Below are 21,816 nucleotides of genomic sequence, written 5' to 3' on the forward strand. Positions count from 1 at the left end.
GGAAAGTTCGTAACATGAGGCATCTATATACAAAGTATGAAGCATCCAGGTCTTCTACCTTCTAAAATATAAAGCTTTTAAGAAGTTAGCTAACGCCGCCGCCGCCGCCGCCGGATCACTATCCCTATGTCGAGCTTTCTGCAACAAAAGTTGCAGGCTCGACAAAAATCAGTTGAAAATTACTTCTCTCGTCAGATGGATGAGAAACAAAAATAAAAGTAACATCAAAACAGACTGGACATGACAAGGTATTTATTATGCTCTAGTATTTTATTTTTCGTACCTTCATTGGCACTTTCACATTTCAAATTAGCACCACACAAAATAAACATGGGCGTTTGACTTTTATATGAACAAATATATATAAGGTTCGACCAAAAAAAATCTATAATGTGGTTGACTATCGTCAGAAGCACGAAGGGTGTCATATTAAAGTAGCAGAAAGATACAAAACGGATAATCAAAATTTTGTTTTAGACATGCGTATTTACTGTTCGTTTCAATAGTTTTGGTCGTTTCGTCCCCGAGGGTATCACCAGCCCAGTAGTCACACTGGTGTTGGCATGAATATCAATAATGTGGTCATTTACTAAATTTTCCTGTTTGCAAAACTTTGATTTTTTCGAAAAACTAAGGACTTTCTTATCCCAGGCATAGATTACCTTAGCCGTATTTGGCACAACTTTTTGGAACTTTAGATTCTCAATGCTCTTCAACTTTGTACATGTTTGGCTTTATACATATTTTGATATGAGCGTCACTGGTGCGTCTTGTCTAGACGAAACGCTATCTGTCGTACTAAATTATAATCATGGTACCTTTGATAACTATGTACACCACTGGGTCGATGCCACTGCTGGTGGACGTTTAGTCCTCGAGGGTATAGCCCACTAGTCAACACTTCGGTGTTGGCATGAATAACAATGATGTGTTCATTTATGTAAATATCCCGTTTGCAAAACTTTTATTTTTTTCGAAAAACTCAGGACTTTCTTATCCCAGGATAGGATTACCTTAGCCGTATTTGGCACAACTTTTTGGAATTTTGGATCCTCAATGCTCTTCAACTTTATACTTGTTTGGCTTTATAAATATTTTGATATGAACGTCACTGACGAGTCTTATGAAGACGAAACGCGCGTCTGGCGTACTAAATTATAATGCTTGTACCTTTGATAACTATTGGAGCATTTTGTATAGATTATTTTTTCTACTATGTCGTCTACATTTCTAAGAATAAGTAAATCCATACATAGCATGTGTACGTAGAATACACATTAAACGTTTAACACATTCAATTTGTCACATTTGTTATGTACACTTCTCTAACAAAATTGAACTCTTTCAAAGAGCTTAAACTTTAAACTTAAAAGAATAATAAATGCATACATTTTGACTACATGTATGTTTTAGGTTTTTTTTAGTTCCACTAATTCAAATAGTTTCCTCATTTATAGCTTCCGTATGTAGGAGGGTTGTTCTGTCACCTGTATTATTTGTTCAGCCATTGTGTGTTCTGAAAAATCTATCCAGGTTATGTTCTTCTCATATATGTTATGATGGTATGATACTTAACCCCTAACGGGAAGGATTGTGCCTGATATTCATATGATGAAATCATAATCTGTTATTCAGTTTAATTGAAGTCTGGAGCTGGCATGTCAGTTAACTGCTAGTAGTCTGTTGTTATTTATGTATAATTGTCATTTTGTTAACTTTCTTTGGTTAAATCTTCTGACATCAGACTCGGACTTCTCTTGAACTGAATTTTAAATGTGCGTATTGTTATGCGTTTACTTTTCTACGTTGGCTAGAGGTATAAGGGGAGGGTTGAGATCTCATAAACATGTTCAACTACGCGGCATTTTTGCGCCCGTTCCAAGCCTGGAGCCTCTGGTTTTTGTTAGTCTTGTATTATTCTATTTTAGTTTCTTGTTTTTTAGTTAAGGATGTTGTCATGATCAGGTAGGAAATGAGAATAATGTAAAACAAATCAAATAAGAAAACAAACGGCCCAATTTATGAACAAAAAAATGAACGAAAAACAAATACAGTAAGTTACGGGTAAGAAAATAATGACGATCATCGCATGATTTACAAACTGAATGATGACTGTCAAATAATGTCTTTGTCATTTGGTCTCTTGTGAAGAGTTGTCTCATTGACAATCATACCACATCTTTTTTATATATACAGTCGAACCATGATGTCGAAATAATGTTGCCTGGTGGTGTTGCAGTATTGGATATTAAATGAAGTTTAATAATTAATATAAAACGAAAAATTAACAAAACAATTATATCAATTTGATTGTGGTTATCAAATTATTGGAGGTTACATTGTGTGTGTTTATTAGTATGTTAGCGAGTCACTAGAAGTAGTATTTTATAGTTCAACATTATTGAATACGTTACGATTTATTGTTTATGGTTAAAATTTTAACAAAATAGTCAACTTGGGCATTAAAAACAAATGTTTTGTTTCTCTTTGACTTTTTTTAATTGGAACAATTATAACTAATAATGAAGAATAACTTTATTATCTGTCTTGATTGCTTAAAATAACATTCAAAATTAAACATAGATTTAATAAAAATGTTGAATGTGTCAGCGAAACAAAAGATTTGCTTTCCACAGCCTAAGCGAAACCACAATGGATATGATTTCCTTCGTTTAATGGTTCAACTCCACCATATTCTCTGCACTTTGACAGAAAGAGGCTGTTCCTGCCGTTATCGAGGTCAACTGCTTTGCCATTGTAATGACGGCTGTGACAGCTGTGACAAGCACCTGCTATTTCATTAACCTACAACAAAATAGAAGGTAAGATATTGTCATAAATATTTGGCTTTGAAAACTTTATTTCTGTATGTTTCTTGTATTTATTCATTCTAACCTTGGATAATTATTGAAATGTTAGAGTTTCTCAAGGAAGACGTGTGTTGCCTGTCGTCTCCAAATAATTTATCAATAAGAAATAGTTTGATTTTAGGTCCTCTTCAGAAATACAACCAGTTTCGATAGACTGTTTTATTTTAGAAATTTAGAAAATTTTGAATTAAAGTACAAGAATATCTATGACTAAAAAGAATTAATAGTATCTCAAAGAAGCAGTATAGCTTTGCTGTCGATAGAGTTCTTCGTTTGCATTAGGAATCTCGTTTTTGTTACTCATGATGAGCGATATTCACAAGAAATTTGCTGAAAGTTAAATCTATTATCCTTAATTAGACTTTTAAAATTGATGACAAGTACAGAACTGCAAGGCTGTACACCACAAATTTCGGTTGAAGCTAAAATCGAAATTCATACCTGTGAAATTTATACAAAATTGAAAGATTTTTTTTTCAAATGATCCAAATATGAAACAGATTCAGTGCGAATTTCCATAGTCCTTTAAAGTACAAACGATATATCTATTTCTATGTTATCTTTCTCAACGCGATCAAACCAGAGAAATTTATGTTTTTTTTACAACTTACATGTATATATCCTGATGATCCTATGTCATGGATGTATTGAAGAAGTTTACGGTCCAGACACACGTGACCTCCGGGAGCACCTGGGTTTCTGCATTCACCACACGTGTAACTGAAAAAAACGATGTTACATGTACGTAGGACGAATAAACAAAAGTGGTTTTTTTTTTCTTTTTTTCATTAATTAATTATTTATTCATTCATTTATACTGATTATTCACTGATTAATTATAAAGTGGTCTTCTTTTCCTCAATTGTGTCATCAACGAATGAGACGTATCATCGAATATATAATTACCATGAGCGACATGACATGTGTCACTAGTGGGGCAGGATATGATTACCTTCCGAATCACCCGTTATAGATGTGTTTGTGTTGCTTATACTTTAGTTTTCTATAAATTGTTTTGATTTTCCTAGTCCTTGTTTTTTCAATGACGGTGACAGTTTATTTTTGACGTATGACTTTCTTCTCTTTTCTAAAACGATGTTACAAGGTTTTTTTACCGGTATCTACTAGCAGCGGAAGTGATTTAGGATACTATTAGCGTCAATAATGTGTAAAATTAAAGATAGAGGCCCTTTCCCTTACTTACTGAGATCGGGATGCAGCAAGTCCATGACATGCGTCGTTGATGTTGTTGAAGGCGTATGCGTTGTCATGTTCTCCGGAAGGGTGTTTGTTCCAAAGATGGATCTTACCAGCATTGTGGAGGGCCAATATTTTACAAGCATAATCCTTTGCTACTGCATCGCTACACGTTGTGCCAGTTGAATGTGTTGCTTTAAAATAGTTACTGGTTATGTAACAAATGTTTATAACAAAATCCTATACATGTGAAATGAATTTCCCCAGAAAGAATTCATATCTTAATACCCTACCCTATATACAAATGTTTTTTTTTTTATTAAATAGTAATACATACTTCTACACGCGATTTTACTATGATATACATTTACTAGCAGTAGTTTTTTTTTTATTTCATTTTCATTTATTTGCTCTCAATGTCTCATTTCGTTTTATTATTACCTTTAAACAACTGGTCTGACCAGGAGTATATTGCTATAATCTAATCATTGGTGTTTAAAAGTCTACATAGTATTTACTTAGTCTAAAAAATCTTCTTTTTATAATTAAATTCAACCTTAAATATACGTCTTGTATTTCAAATGTATGCGAGGAAATTGCAGCCGATAAAACAAAGCAAGATCTTATTAATAATTACATTTTCCAATAGTCTTAACTTCGCCTCATGTCTTCACCTGCGATTAACTCTTAACTTATTGTGTACGCAGTTGAACTTTGTCGAAGACTGTACTTACAATGTACATGTAAACATGTGTTCCTTAAAATGTGTTTCGGTGTTACATGTATGTGTAAGGCTGGGTTGTTACCATAATGTCATTGCCGTAGACAATAAATCTATTTTCATTCAGAAACATGTGTCCATGTCATTTGGTCATTCCAAGCCATACAACACCTTCTTTCTATAGTAATTGTTTTATACATACTTGTACAGTGACCTGATGTTGCTGTGTTGAGGTAGTTTCCAGCAACCCATAAGTTCTGAAAAAAATATTATATCATAATAGAAAAATTTGTTTCAACATTTTCTATCTGCATCAATACAAAGGCAGAATTAGCCTAGGGAGTAGGAATGAGTTTGGCATGGGGACACAGGAATCCATTATAGAGTTTCATATCATAAATGCATATATATATATTAAAAGTATCACTCCAAATAAATGTTGGCTTGTCAGGGCTCCCACTGTTTCAAAATCTTGGATCTGCACATGCATTGTAAATATTTAAAAAAAAAATAACTAATTCGAGTTTCTTCAAAGCTTTAAAAATGGAAATGACTTTTTTCGAGTGGAAATGGATGATTACGTTTAAAAGTAACTAACCTCGCCATGTACATTCTGAAGCTGATAAAAAGTATACCCGCTTGTAGTATGGATTCCACCATGGAATTTGTAACAGTCGCCAGTATTAAGAGAGGCATGCACGGCTGTATGAGTTCCAGCTGAAAGGTGCAAATGTAAAGTAAATGAAAAATACTAGATACATGATATTAAGTGTTGTCTAATGATGTCTTTAAGAAAGTGATATTTATGACATTATCAGTCCATGAAAGCTTCAAGAAAAATAAAGTGGTTGTGCGATGTAGATATTCCTAGATCATTTTGTTTAGAGAAATCAAATATTGGTGCAATATCATACATGCATATATAAAATATTAACAGTTTTAAAATAAAATACTATTGGACAAAATTGAGTATCTAAAAAATAACAACACATAAATAACATGATCAAGATATGCAACAGCTAAAATATACAGCGCTCTCTTTTTAAATGAACAAAAAATATTAGAGTTGTCTTTCTTTTCCTACATAAATCAAGTACTTTTATCGTGAGTCGATCTCCTACATGTATCAAATAATAAAATATTATGAATATGACAAACGTCGAACTTTCCTAAACACCGTATTAGTAGTTGACTTTCAACCTAATGAGTTTTGTGTTTCATAATCTGGTTTATGTATTCTTTCTTGTGCTGGGATTTTTTGTATTGTTGGTTGTTAAGCGTCCAGTGGCAAATATTTCATGCAGATTCAAGACGATAACAAATTTACAATGCAACTGGTAGGTCCTGTAATAGAGGTCGTTCTGGTTGAGGTTAGGGGGAATGAGGATATTTTATATTGGATCGAGACAGACATTTTGCCTTGCAACACACGGTGGGTATGGTTGTCCTGCGAGAGAACGTACTGTGCTGGTGATTCGGTCCTGACGGGTGCTGGTGATCAATGAAAAAATGTAAACAAAGACGAAAATGATGTTTTCACTCATAAAAAATGGAAGAAATCAGTTGAGATTTTTCAATTTCGTTTCTTATGGGTTCATATATAAACCATTAAAAAAATTACCCTCTAAACTGTTTCAGTAAGCGTAACACAAAAATGCTCATTTTCAGAAAATCTCGAACTGAAAAAATAAAACAAAAATGCTCATAGAGTCCGCTTTCTATACTGCAATCCACACGACAAAACTATTTTGTGAAAAAACATTGCAATTTATTAAAATTTAGCATTTTCTCAATTTATTCATGTCCTGATACTGTGCTGGTGGGTCCTGTCATTGTGCTGGTGGGTCCTGATACGGTGCTGGTGATTTTGGATTAGAAGTTGGTCATATTTGAAACAAATGTTACAAAATCAATAAAATTAGCCAGATAAGTGTTGCCAACAGGATCTATGACACCTATTTTAGTTCTTGTGCATCCATTTGGCTGTTTAAAATGTGTTTTCAAATGATCTGAACTTGTATTACATAATAACTTAAAAGGGCAACATCTTTCGTCCAATATCAGATAACAATAATATATATAGTATCTAAAATAAGTTAAAAAATTTCACAATACTATATATTTCATTTTATGCGTTAATTTGTTCGAAAAAAGTCGAAAAGAAGAGACTTTTTTTAATGTCATGATTATATGTCGCTTTCTAGATCTATGCTTAGCATTTATTTCAGATGACATGGACTCCTCACCCTGATGACCCTGCTGCCTTTTATAACTTTATCCGTATACATATATTAATAGATAAACAAAAGGCTGCATGCAACACGTATTTATGTATTTACAATGATTCGTTGTAACGAGAATATTTGTGGTGAATGGAAACTGTGAGGGTCACAATCTTAAATTGCTTATAAATGTTGCTGGAACCAGTTTCGTTATCTGATCTGAATTTTCTGAAATGTGCAAGGTAGATAGACATTTTGATTTTTTTTTACTCGGTAATGAACCACTGTGTTGATCCCAGGCTAAACATAACAAAAATCTCTGTACAAACGTCTGTGAATTTTCTACAAAAATAGTGATTTTATTTTTCACTAAATTCTCTTTTTCTACTAAATACAATAATGAACTATAAATAACAATGCTTTGCAAGAAGTTTCCCCTTGATATATGTACAAAATTATATCTCTATTATTCATTGTTTGTGCTGTTTTGATACTATTGCAGTTTGCACATTTCGGAATTGACAGGCCACAGGAGGGGTCATAAACCGTACACGAAAAGATAAAATATTGATATAAGTACTTAATTTGCATCTTTGAACCCCCACCCCGGCTTGTTTTTTTAGGAGCCTGGGGTGTCTAAAAATGGTCGATTACAGACAGCCGAGAAGGCATTTTACTTTCCAGGCGTGTTATTGTTGATTGTTAAAGTCCTGAAAACGGATAAATGGAAACAAAAATGTTTGATATATCTGGCTTTAGATTCAGTTTTTTTTTAAATATAAATTAAGGCTACATTTTAATATAATAATTCTATGAATTCACAATATCAAAAAATGCAGGAAAAAAAATGAATGAAGTGAAATATCTTAGTAAGGAGTCATTACTACAGAGATGGTGTGTTTGACACACAAAACTTAAAAACTTACCAATATTAAAATAAAAGTGTATTTTAGTTGAGTATTTTTTCCATTTACTCATTTTCAATTATAATCAAGGCACATTTTATTTTTATTCATAAAAAATATTTATATATAGAAAAGAAGGACCCATTGTTCACTCCCTCCCCCGTAATTCTTTATCAAACATATTTATTTTGAAATGAATAAAGCTAAGAAATTTTATAAGTGTTCTCTAGGTTATCTCTTCTTCATTCTCTGACATATTCTAGCCTGCCCTTTCATAAAATAGTGATTTTTTTTTTAGTGTTCTATCGAACTTTCGAAAAAATAGCTTAAGATACATTTTTCTTTTACAATACAACTTTTAAATCTTACGGGAAACTATTCCAAGCTTTCACTGTAACCTCGCTCTAACTTATCCCCATCCCCCCCAAAAAAAACCAAAAAAAACACCAAACAAACAAACCCGCAATACTATTGTCATTCTTATAGTCAGCACTCAATTGTTCACAAACAAATGTGTTTTAAGCTGCTTAAGACATGATTCAAACGCTAAGAAAGTTCTTTGTTCTATATTTTTGCTCTCCATTTTTATGCAAAACCTTTTACATTTTTATTTTATGGGTTATTGTTGAAGGTCGTATGATGACGTATGGTTGTTAACACATACTTCCTTTGGTTTCTTATGGAAATTTGTCCATTGACAACAAACATACCACATCATCTACTTTATATAAGTATTGTATAAATTACAACGTATTTTGGTGATCTTGCAAAATGATCGTAATCCCGAAAGTCGTAAACATATTTTCTTATCTTCAAAGGGGGCAAGAAGGGTTCCATTAACAGGCCAAAAAATAAGATTACAGTTAGTTTAAAAAAAAAATTGAAAAATAGGGGTATTTTTTCTTTCATAATAACAGTAAACAGATTCACAACAATGTCAATTTCAAGAAAGCAGACAACAGCTAATAAGTCAATAACAGTACAGCATCAATGATCTTGAATATATGCCACTTTTAACTAAAATATAAAAGCACAGAACCAGGACATATGAGCACAGAACCAGGACCGTTTTTCTTATCACCAGCACAGCGTCAGGACAATTCCGTTTAACGCACTTGCACGACTTTTGCAATATAATATTGTTGTAATATACTTTGCATGGTACTTATGACACATCAGAGAAAAATTTAGCAACAAAACAGTCGTTTTATTGCCGTTCTGATACAATGTAAACAAACCCACCAGCACAGAATCAGGACCCACCAGCACCCGTCAGGACCAAATCACCAGCACAGTACGTTCTCTCGCAGGACAACCATACCCACCGTGAACAGGTCAACCAAAAGTTTTGATGTAAGGGCTCTCAGCGAACAGAGAAAATAATTCTCATAGTTTCGTTTTCCGAAATCACCACATTAAAAAAAAATTAAGCGAAGGTGTACGATACCAAAGCCAATATGTTCATCGCCCATACGTTTACTTTTTCTGGTAAAAGGTCTAAAAAATAATATTAAGGAAAATCTAAGCATTTTAACAAATTGAATATATAATTCTCATTTTGGATGGAGTTTTAAAATTATTTCATTTTAAACCTCCGTCATACTTGTGAAGCTGTGTATTTTGATTTTCTTTAGATTAACATCAAACTTTTGTCCAAAAGCAGGGTCTTAATGCCATAGTTCTTATTCGGATAGCCTTGGATTGCTTATAAAATATGTATGTGCGCAAGGACAGTCTATCATAATACCAAAGTTAATATTGAAATTCCCTGATGTGCGCCCTTTAAAAAAAATGTCAATACAAAAATCCAAAACAAAATAAAATCTTTAACAAGAGGCTCTCAAGAGCCTGAATCGCTCACCTTAATTCTTTTGGTTAAATCTCTCATCAATGATTATTTTGGCTTTTCAATTTATTTAAATGTTTTTTGGATCGTCCTATTTTCTTCAAAAGCCAAAAAAAATAATCATTTTCTCCTATGTTCTATTTTAGCCATAGTAGCTATGTTTCTTGACATACAAGGAAATAAAATATAAAATTTATACTAGATACTCTGAAACTCATTTAGCCTAAGTTTGGCTGAAATTGATACAGCAGTTTCAAAGGAGAAGATTTTTTAAAGTAAGTCAACATGATGAACAAATTGTGAAAAAAGTCTTTAAAGGGCAATAACTCCTAAAGGGGTCAACTGATCATTTCCGTCATGTTGACTTATTTGTAAATCTTACTTTGCGGAACATTATTGCTGTTTACAGTTTATCTCTATCTATAATAATATTCAACATAATAACCAAAAACAGCAAAATTTCCTTAAAATTATCAATTCAGGGGCAGCAACCCAACAACAGTTGTCTGATTCATCTGAAAATTTCAGGGCAGATAGATCTTGACCTGATAAACAATATAACCCCAGGTCATATTTGCTCTAAATGCTTTGGTTTTTGAGTTATAAGCCAAAAACTGCATTTGACCCCCATGTTCTATTTTTAGCAATGGCGTCCATGTTTGTTGATAGATCATAACTTCGGATACAATTTACAAACTAGATACCCTAAGGAACATTCAGTTAAAGTTTGGAAGTATTTTGCCCAGTAGTTTCAGCGGAGAAGATTTTTGTAAAAGATTACTAAGATTTACGAAAAATGGTTAAAAATTGACTATAAAGGGCAATAACCCCTAAAGGGGTCAACTGACCATTTCCGTCATGTTGACTTATTTGTAAATCTTACTTTGCTGAACATTATTGCTGTTTACAGTTTATCTCTATCTATAATAATATTCAACATAATAACCAAAAACAGCAAAATTTCCTTAAAATTATCAATTCAGGGGCAGCAACCCAACAACAGGTTGTCTGATTCATCTGAAAATTTCAGGGCAGATAGATCTTGACCTGATAAACAATATAAGCCCAGGTCAGATTTGCTCTAAATGCTTTGGTTTTTGAGTTATATGCCAAAAACTGCATTTGACCCCCATGTTCTATTTTTAGCAATGATCACCATGTTTGTTGATAGATCATAACTTCGGATACAATTTACAAACTAGATACCCTAAGGAACATTCAGTTAAAGTTTGGAAGTATTTTGCCCAGTAGTTTCAGCGGAGAAGATTTTTGTAAAAGATTACTAAGATCTACGAAAAATGGTTAAAAATTGACTATAAAGGGCAATAACTCCTAAAGGGGTCAACTGACCATTTCCGTCATGTTGACTTATTTGTAAATCTTATTTTGCTGAACATTATTGCTGTTTACAGTTTATCTCTATCTTTAATAATATTCAACATAATAACCAAAAACAGCAAAATTTCCTTAAAATTATCAATTTAGGGGCAGCAACCCAACAACAGGTTGTCTGATTCATCTGAAAATTTCAGGGCAGATAGATCTTGACCTGATAAACAATATAAGCCCAGGTCAGATTTGCTCTAAATGCTTTGGTTTTTGAGTTATATGCCAAAAACTGCATTTGACCCCCATGTTCTATTTTTAGCAATGATCACCATGTTTGTTGATAGATCATAACTTCGGATACAATTTACAAACTAGATACCCTAAGGAACATTCAGTTAAAGTTTGGAAGTATTTTGCCCAGTAGTTTCAGCGGAGAAGATTTTTGTAAAAGATTACTAAGATCTACGAAAAATGGTTAAAAATTGACTATAAAGGGCAATAACTCCTAAAGGGGTCAACTGACCATTTCCGTCATGTTGACCTATTTGTAAATCTTACTTTGCTGAACATTATTGCTGTTTACAGTTTATCTCTATCTATAATAATATTCAACATAATAACCAAAAACAGCAAAATTTCCTTAAAATTATCAATTCAGGGGCAGCAACCCAACAACAGGTTGTCTGATTCATCTGAAAATTTCAGGGCAGATAGATCTTGACCTGATAAACAATATAAGCCCAGGTCAGATTTGCTCTAAATGCTTTGTTTTTTGAGTTATAAGCCAAAAACTGCATTTGACCCCCATGTTCTATTTTTAGCAATGATCACCATGTTTGTTGATAGATCATAACTTCGGATACAATTTACAAACTAGATACCCTAAGGAACATTCAGTTAAAGTTTGGAAGTATTTTGCCCAGTAGTTTCAGCGGAGAAGATTTTTGTAAAAGATTACTAAGATCTACGAAAAATGGTTAAAAATTGACTATAAAGGGCAATAACTCCTAAAGGGGTCAACTGACCATTTCCGTCATGTTGACTTATTTGTAAATCTTATTTTGCTGAACATTATTGCTGTTTACAGTTTATCTCTATCTATAATAATATTCAACATAATAACCAAAAATAGCAAAATTTCCTTAAAATTATCAATTCAGGGGCAGCAACCCAACAACAGGTTGTCTGATTCATCTGAAAATTTCAGGGCAGATAGATCTTGACCTGATAAACAATATAAGCCCAGGTCAGATTTGCTCTAAATGCTTTGGTTTTTGAGTTATAAGCCAAAAACTGCATTTGACCCCCATGTTCTATTTTTAGCAATGATCACCATGTTTGTTGATAGATCATAACTTCGGATACAATTTACAAACTAGATACCCTAAGGAACATTCAGTTAAAGTTTGGAAGTATTTTGCCCAGTAGTTTCAGCGGAGAAGATTTTTGTAAAAGATTACTAAGATCTACGAAAAATGGTTAAAAATTGACTATAAAGGGCAATAACTCCTAAAGGGGTCAACTGACCATTTCCGTCATGTTGACTTATTTGTAAATCTTATTTTGCTGAACATTATTGCTGTTTACAGTTTATCTCTATCTTTAATAATATTCAACATAATAACCAAAAACAGCAAAATTTCCTTAAAATTATCAATTTAGGGGCAGCAACCCAACAACAGGTTGTCTGATTCATCTGAAAATTTCAGGGCAGATAGATCTTGACCTGATAAACAATATAAGCCCAGGTCAGATTTGCTCTAAATGCTTTGGTTTTTGAGTTATAAGCCAAAAACTGCATTTGACCCCCATGTTCTATTTTTAGCAATGATCACCATGTTTGTTGATAGATCATAACTTCGGATACAATTTACAAACTAGATACCCTAAGGAACATTCAGTTAAAGTTTGGAAGTATTTTGCCCAGTAGTTTCAGCGGAGAAGATTTTTGTAAAAGATTACTAAGATTTACGAAAAATGGTTAAAAATTGACTATAAAGGGCAATAACTCCTAAAGGGGTCAACTGACCATTTCCGTCATGTTGACTTATTTGTAAATCTTACTTTGCTGAACATTATTGCTGTTTACAGTTTATCTCTATCTATAATAATATTCAACATAATAACCAAAAACAGCAAAATTTCCTTAAAATTATCAATTCAGGGGCAGCAACCCAACAACAGGTTGTCTGATTCATCTGAAAATTTCAGGGCAGATAGATCTTGACCTGATAAACAATATAAGCCCAGGTCAGATTTGCTCTAAATGCTTTGGTTTTTGAGTTATAAGCCAAAAACTGCATTTGACCCCCATGTTCTATTTTTAGCAATGATCACCATGTTTGTTGATAGATCGTAACTTCGGATACAATTTACAAACTAGATACCCTAAGGAACATTCAGTTAAAGTTTGGAAGTATTTTGCCCAGTAGTTTCAGCGGAGAAGATTTTTGTAAAAGATTACTAAGATTTATGAAAAATGGTTAAAAATTTACTATAAAGGGCAATAACTCCTAAAGGGGTCAACTGACCATTTCCGTCATGTTGACTTATTTGTAAATCTTATTTTGCTGAACATTATTGCTGTTTACAGTTTATCTCTATCTTTAATAATATTCAACATAATAACCAAAAACAGCAAAATTTCCTTAAAATTATCAATTTAGGGGCAGCAACCCAACAACAGGTTGTCTGATTCATCTGAAAATTTCAGGGCAGATAGATCTTGACCTGATAAACAATATAAGCCCAGGTCAGATTTGCTCTAAATGCTTTGGTTTTTGAGTTATATGCCAAAAACTGCATTTGACCCCCATGTTCTATTTTTAGCAATGATCACCATGTTTGTTGATAGATCATAACTTCGGATACAATTTACAAACTAGATACCCTAAGGAACATTCAGTTAAAGTTTGGAAGTATTTTGCCCAGTAGTTTCAGCGGAGAAGATTTTTGTAAAAGATTACTAAGATCTACGAAAAATGGTTAAAAATTGACTATAAAGGGCAATAACTCCTAAAGGGGTCAACTGACCATTTCCGTCATGTTGACCTATTTGTAAATCTTACTTTGCTGAACATTATTGCTGTTTACAGTTTATCTCTATCTATAATAATATTCAACATAATAACCAAAAACAGCAAAATTTCCTTAAAATTATCAATTCAGGGGCAGCAACCCAACAACAGGTTGTCTGATTCATCTGAAAATTTCAGGGCAGATAGATCTTGACCTGATAAACAATATAAGCCCAGGTCAGATTTGCTCTAAATGCTTTGGTTTTTGAGTTATAAGCCAAAAACTGCATTTGACCCCCATGTTCTATTTTTAGCAATGATCACCATGTTTGTTGATAGATCATAACTTCGGATACAATTTACAAACTAGATACCCTAAGGAACATTCAGTTAAAGTTTGGAAGTATTTTGCCCAGTAGTTTCAGCGGAGAAGATTTTTGTAAAAGATTACTAAGATTTACGAAAAATGGTTAAAAATTGACTATAAAGGGCAATAACTCCTAAAGGGGTCAACTGACCATTTCCGTCATGTTGACTTATTTGTAAATCTTACTTTGCTGAACATTATTGCTGTTTACAGTTTATCTCTATCTATAATAATATTCAACATAATAACCAAAAACAGCAAAATTTCCTTAAAATTATCAATTCAGGGGCAGCAACCCAACAACAGGTTGTCTGATTCATCTGAAAATTTCAGGGCAGATAGATCTTGACCTGATAAACAATATAAGCCCAGGTCAGATTTGCTCTAAATGCTTTGGTTTTTGAGTTATAAGCCAAAAACTGCATTTGACCCCCATGTTCTATTTTTAGCAATGATCACCATGTTTGTTGATAGATCGTAACTTCGGATACAATTTACAAACTAGATACCCTAAGGAACATTCAGTTAAAGTTTGGAAGTATTTTGCCCAGTAGTTTCAGCGGAGAAGATTTTTGTAAAAGATTACTAAGATTTATGAAAAATGGTTAAAAATTTACTATAAAGGGCAATAACTCCTAAAGGGGTCAACTGACCATTTCCGTCATGTTGACTTATTTGTAAATCTTATTTTGCTGAACATTATTGCTGTTTACAGTTTATCTCTATCTTTAATAATATTCAACATAATAACCAAAAACAGCAAAATTTCCTTAAAATTATCAATTTAGGGGCAGCAACCCAACAACAGGTTGTCTGATTCATCTGAAAATTTCAGGGCAGATAGATCTTGACCTGATAAACAATATAAGCCCAGGTCAGATTTGCTCTAAATGCTTTGGTTTTTGAGTTATATGCCAAAAACTGCATTTGACCCCCATGTTCTATTTTTAGCAATGATCACCATGTTTGTTGATAGATCATAACTTCGGATACAATTTACAAACTAGATACCCTAAGGAACATTCAGTTAAAGTTTGGAAGTATTTTGCCCAGTAGTTTCAGCGGAGAAGATTTTTGTAAAAGATTACTAAGATCTACGAAAAATGGTTAAAAATTTACTATAAAGGGCAATAACTCCTAAAGGGGTCAACTGACCATTTCCGTCATGTTGACCTATTTGTAAATCTTACTTTGCTGAACATTATTGCTGTTTACAGTTTATCTCTATCTATAATAATATTCAACATAATAACCAAAAACAGCAAAATTTCCTTAAAATTATCAATTCAGGGGCAGCAACCCAACAACAGGTTGTCTGATTCATCTGAAAATTTCAGGGCAGATAGATCTTGACCTGATAAACAATATAAGCCCAGGTCAGATTTGCTCTAAATGCTTTGGTTTTTGAGTTATAAGCCAAAAACTGCATTTGACCCCCATGTTCTATTTTTAGCAATGATCACCATGTTTGTTGATAGATCATAACTTCGGATACAATTTACAAACTAGATACCCTAAGGAACATTCAGTTAAAGTTTGGAAGTATTTTGCCCAGTAGTTTCAGCGGAGAAGATTTTTGTAAAAGATTACTAAGATCTACGAAAAATGGTTAAAAATTGACTATAAAGGGCAATAACTCCTAAAGGGGTCAACTGACCATTTCCGTCATGTTGACTTATTTGTAAATCTTATTTTGCTGAACATTATTGCTGTTTACAGTTTATCTCTATCTATAATAATATTCAACATAATAACCAAAAATAGCAAAATTTCCTTAAAATTATCAATTCAGGGGCAGCAACCCAACAACAGGTTGTCTGATTCATCTGAAAATTTCAGGGCAGATAGATCTTGACCTGATAAACAATATAAGCCCAGGTCAGATTTGCTCTAAATGCTTTGGTTTTTGAGTTATAAGCCAAAAACTGCATTTGACCCCCATGTTCTATTTTTAGCAATGATCACCATGTTTGTTGATAGATCATAACTTCGGATACAATTTACAAACTAGATACCCTAAGGAACATTCAGTTAAAGTTTGGAAGTATTTTGCCCAGTAGTTTCAGCGGAGAAGATTTTTGTAAAAGATTACTAAGATCTACGAAAAATGGTTAAAAATTGACTATAAAGGGCAATAACTCCTAAAGGGGTCAACTGACCATTTCCGTCATGTTGACTTATTTGTAAATCTTATTTTGCTGAACATTATTGCTGTTTACAGTTTATCTCTATCTATAATAATATTCAACATAATAACCAAAAATAGCAAAATTTCCTTAAAATTATCAATTCAGGGGCAGCAACCCAACAACAGGTTGTCTGATTCATCTGAAAATTTCAGGGCAGATAGATCTTGACCTGATAAACAATATAAGCCCAGGTCAGATTTGCTCTAAATGCTTTGGTTTTTGAGTTATAAGCCAAAAACTGCATTTGACCCCCATGTTCTATTTTTAGCAATGATCACCATGTTTGTTGATAGATCATAACTTCGGATACAATTTACAAACTAGATAACCTAAGGAACATTCAGTTAAAGTTTGGAAGTATTTTGCCCAGTAGTTTCAGCGGAGAAGATTTTTGTAAAAGATTACTAAGATTTACGAAAAATGGTTAAAAATTGACTATAAAGGGCAATAACTCCTAAAGGGGTCAACTGACCATTTCCGTCATGTTGACTTATTTGTAAATCTTACTTTGCTGAACATTATTGCTGTTTACAGTTTATCTCTATCTATAATAATATTCAACATAATAACCAAAAACAGCAAAATTTCCTTAAAATTATCAATTCAGGGGCAGCAACCCAACAACAGGTTGTCTGATTCATCTGAAAATTTCAGGGCAGATAGATCTTGACCTGATAAACAATATAAGCCCAGGTCAGATTTGCTCTAAATGCTTTGGTTTTTGAGTTATAAGCCAAAAACTGCATTTGACCCCCATGTTCTATTTTTAGCAATGATCACCATGTTTGTTGATAGATCGTAACTTCGGATACAATTTACAAACTAGATACCCTAAGGAACATTCAGTTAAAGTTTGGAAGTATTTTGCCCAGTAGTTTCAGCGGAGAAGATTTTTGTAAAAGATTACTAAGATTTATGAAAAATGGTTAAAAATTTACTATAAAGGGCAATAACTCCTAAAGGGGTCAACTGACCATTTCCGTCATGTTGACTTATTTGTAAATCTTATTTTGTTGAACATTATTGCTGTTTACAGTTTATCTCTATCTATAATAATATTCAAGATAATAACCAAAAACAGCAAAATTTCTTTAAAATTACCAATTCAGGGGCAGCAACCCAACAACGGGTTGTCTGATTCATCTGAAAATTTCAGGGCAGATAGATCTTGACCTGATAAACAATATAAGCCCAGGTCAGATTTGCTCTAAATGCTTTGGTTTTTGAGTTATAAGCCAAAAACTGCATTTGACCCCTATGTTCTATTTTTAGCAATGGCGACCATGGTTGTTGATAGATCAAAACTTCGGATACAATTTATAAATTAGATACCCTAAGGAACATTCAGTTAAAGTTTGAAAGTATTTGGCCCAGTAGTTTCAGAGGAGAAGATTCTTGAAATAGTTTACGACGACAGACGACGACGGACGACGACAGACGACGACGGACGACGACAGACGACGGACGACAGACGACAGACGACGGACGACGACGGACGCCAAGTGATGGCATAAGCTCACTTGTCCCTTCGGGACAGGTGAGCTAAAAACTACATCTAGTTTGAACACATTTAAGATCAAAATAAATAGGAGATTAAGACTAACCTGACGTATGGGCATTGACATGGGAACCAGCTACGCACAGGCATGTACCCGAGGTGGGTTTAGTTCCCGTTATATTAGCAGCCACAAGGCCGACAAAAACAAATACAAAAGCGAACGACAACATTATTCCAGATTTTCGTCCAAGGCTTCCTTCTTGAATATGTCCAAAACAAGCTTTTAAAAGTCACGCACCTGCTTATCTGTCAAGATAAACCGAATAATATCATGAAACTATGTACAATCATGACTTTATATACTTCTATCTTTAGAAAATCTGTAAAGGAAAAGACAATGTGGTTTTATATGACTGAGATATATAAGAACACAATTTCTTTACACTTAAACGAGAAAGGTCATATGCGAATCATCATATGTTGATCTTCCTCGCTTCACTCAGGTAATTTTTCCCAAATAATAAAAAAAAAATCACAAAAAAGAGGAAGTCAATTTGTATGCATTATTAATATACAGGAAGAAAAAGTAGGAAATTTTTACGTTCTTTTAAATGTATATTATTATGTTCCTCATATGAATTTTAACAAAGCACTTTTAGAGGGTCTGGCTGAGGCCCCCCAATTCAATTATTTATTCTGATTTTTAAAACAATTTTTCTCTATCTTTTTTACATTATTCTCTATTCTTTAAAGTTAAGTAACTAGTAATTATTCTCTATCCTTTTTTTGTTTTGGCATACTTTTCCATCCTTTTTGTGTTGTTAACCCCATTTAGACCCTTATTAATCCGTACGGTATAATACATTAAATACATACCCCTGACATGTTATCAAAACCAAAAGTCTGCTGGTGATACCTGGCTTCTTAGGAAGTCAAGATGCATGTGGTCGGTATATTTTAATAGTTTATGTGACAATTGATGTGTACGAAATTGTGTTTTTCCTTTTAATATATCTAATACTGTTAGCCATTAAATTTTATTCCAGTTTTTTGTTGTCCTAGATACAAATGTATGCAGTCAATATTTGCCATTCAGTTTTTAGCAATCAAGAAACATACAAAATGAAACTTTGTACAGATTTGGTATATAGAACGATCATTGTAGATTGAGTACTTTGTTCACTTTGTAGATGTGCATGTATTGTTTATTGTGTTTAAGTATTGAGTCAGTGAAGGGATCAAGAAACAACTATGAACCATTAGATATCAAATAGTATAATATGAATATGTAAGCATTTATAGAACACCGTACGGCTGTGGCGGAATTTATTTCCATAGTAATAATGTTCCAAGATCTTAAAAATGTGAATATTTTCATCCATTGCAGTAAGGGGGCTTCGGTAGCCTAGTGGTCTTAGTAGTTTCTCCTGAAATCACTAGACAGTCAACACGTGCACTGAGGTTGAGACTTCGAACTACGCTCGTGCGGGTGCACTCGACTCCAATCTTAATTGACTAGAATTGTCACCCCACCAATCAAAACTGGCCGCCACGAAATAACCCAAAAGCGGTGCTTAAAGTGAGGTTAAAACACATCAAATCAAATTCCACTGGTTTACATTTAATTTATCATAAATAGGTGTAACACCACTAATTCAGGCCCGGCCAGAAAGCACATACCAGAAAGTAGTACATATTTAACACAAAATAGTTCCTACGCATGAGTGTAACTTTCAAAATATGTAGAATATTTAGGTATTTTTGGTATCAAATAAAAGCTGAAGGACTGGTGAGCATTGTAGGACACTTTTGGACTTTTAATTCTGAATATTAAAAAAACTGCAAAAAATTTTAAAAAGAGGGTACATTTTGTCTGTTTGTCAGATCTGAAGTACATGTTTTGGTACATCTGAAGTTCCGGGAACCAGTTCTTTCTTATATGCCATGTAAGGTATGGTAAGCGGAAGAAGGGATCCCGTAGACCGCCCTACGTCACGAATCATGAATTATGCATATTCTATTTATAGGCTATTTATAAACGATTCTGAAAATACTTATTCTAAAAATAGAATATTCTCAACATGTACAACTATTAAAATAAACGACTCAAAATCATTATCTTTCATGTAACACGGTGAATTTGCTTTATTTATTTTTTATCACATGAAAAAAGGAAAATGTACCGCATTACAGTAGCATATATCATTGTGAAAAAATATATATACAGATTCCTTTATAAAATACATAGATACATTTGATATAGATATGATAAACAGTAGTACTTTAAAAGTGCCTTAATTATGTTGTAAAGACCTGCAAATGTCACATGCACGTGGTCCCATGGCTTTGGATGTACTATGGAATTAATAATATTTGTATTATCCGTTTAAAAGAGTATTTTTATGTAGGCAAATTGAAAAAAAAGATATAGCCTACACATGTTAAACATATTACACGTACTAAATTAAGGCTTTACAGGAGTGTGAGAGGATGTTTAAACTGGTCTGCGTTTAAATAAACGAATCTGTAATCTGACCCCCTGTTGTCTGACCATTCTACTATAGCGGGACGTTCTATAGGAACCATTGTTACTTGTTTACAATAAAGCTATGTGAGGGCGTTCTACATGATCCCCTGTTGTATGAACCCTGTATATTTACTACAGAACGTTCTATAGGATTCCTTATATTGTTTGTTTATCATGTATACACTAAAGGACGTTCTACAGGATCCCCTGGGCAGTCTACAGGATCCATTGTTGTCTGAATATTATATATATATATATATATCTAGTATAGTATAGAACGTTCTATAGGAACAAGTTTCTGGTCAGGATTCTTCTGAAAAAGCTCATACCAAATTTATGAAATACATTCTTGGTGTAAACAGAAAGTCAAGTAATATAACTGTAATGTCAGAGATTCGTAGAATTCCTTTGTATTTTACTATAAATTTATCAATGTAAAAATATTGTCATACATAAAATAAAAAAAAGAAGATGTGGTATAATTGCCAATGAGACAACTATCCACAGAGACCAAAATGAAACAAATATTAACAACTATAGGTCACCATACGGCCTTCAACAACGAGCAAAGCCCATACCGCATAGTCAGATATAAAAGGGCCCGATAAGACAATGTAAAACAATTCAAACGAGAAAACTAACGGCCTTATTTATGTAAAAAAATGAACGAAAAACAAATTTGTAGACTGGAACGTTGGAAAGAAAGATTATTATTTGATGCATTTATATGTTTTAAACATACAGTTACATAGTTCTTATGGTATTCTAGTATAGATTATATTCAGAGAGAGATTGAATTACCTTTTGACCAAACAATTGGTTCTTTATGTCAGTATGTTAAAAATAAACTATGTAAAAGTTATTTCACATTTTGGAATAAACTGAAGTATCAAACAATTAACTCCGAAAAAGGGAAAAATTGTTTTAAAAAAGAAAATATTTAGAATTACAGGACCTTAAAAAAAGACAGTCAATTTGTAAATTAAGAACAAACGCTCACTCTTTAAAAATTGAGACAAACAGATATTAAAAAAAACATATAGAAAGAATTGAGCGTCTTTGTTCTAATTGCTCACTCAGTAAAGGTGAAGATGAGCTTCATTTTTTATTAGAATGCCCTCTTTATGA

General features: G+C 33.0%; 1 protein-coding gene across 1 annotated transcript; it reads right to left on the reverse strand.

Annotated features, from left to right (window-relative positions):
• Positions 1-2,522: 2,522 nt before the first annotated feature.
• LOC134701030 (uncharacterized) lies at positions 2,523-18,510 on the reverse strand. The gene is made up of 6 exons (XM_063562173.1): positions 18,268-18,510; positions 5,387-5,505; positions 4,991-5,045; positions 4,075-4,261; positions 3,482-3,590; positions 2,523-2,805 (listed from the first exon to the last, which is right to left on the reverse strand). Exons 1-6 carry the CDS (start codon positions 18,389-18,391, stop codon positions 2,638-2,640), a joined length of 762 nt encoding a protein of 253 aa, XP_063418243.1. The 5' UTR covers positions 18,392-18,510; the 3' UTR covers positions 2,523-2,637.
• Positions 18,511-21,816: the final 3,306 nt, after the last annotated feature.

The sequence above is a fragment of the Mytilus trossulus genome, unplaced genomic scaffold, assembly GCF_036588685.1.
Source record: "Mytilus trossulus isolate FHL-02 unplaced genomic scaffold, PNRI_Mtr1.1.1.hap1 h1tg000211l__unscaffolded, whole genome shotgun sequence".
Taxonomy (NCBI): Eukaryota; Metazoa; Mollusca; class Bivalvia; order Mytilida; family Mytilidae; genus Mytilus; species Mytilus trossulus.

Bases quoted from the DNA above. Each gene is read 5' to 3' on its own strand.
- LOC134701030 (XM_063562173.1), bottom strand. From the start codon at position 18,391: ATGTTGTCGTTCGCTTTTGTATTTGTTTTTGTCGGCCTTGTGGCTGCT. The intron at 5,046-5,386 runs GTTAGTTACTTT...TATTTTTTTCAG, and splicing joins TTCAGAATGTACATGGCGAG to AACTTATGGGTTGCTGGAAA. The intron at 4,262-4,990 runs GTATGTATAAAA...ACTATTTTAAAG, and splicing joins AACATCAGGTCACTGTACAA to CAACACATTCAACTGGCACA.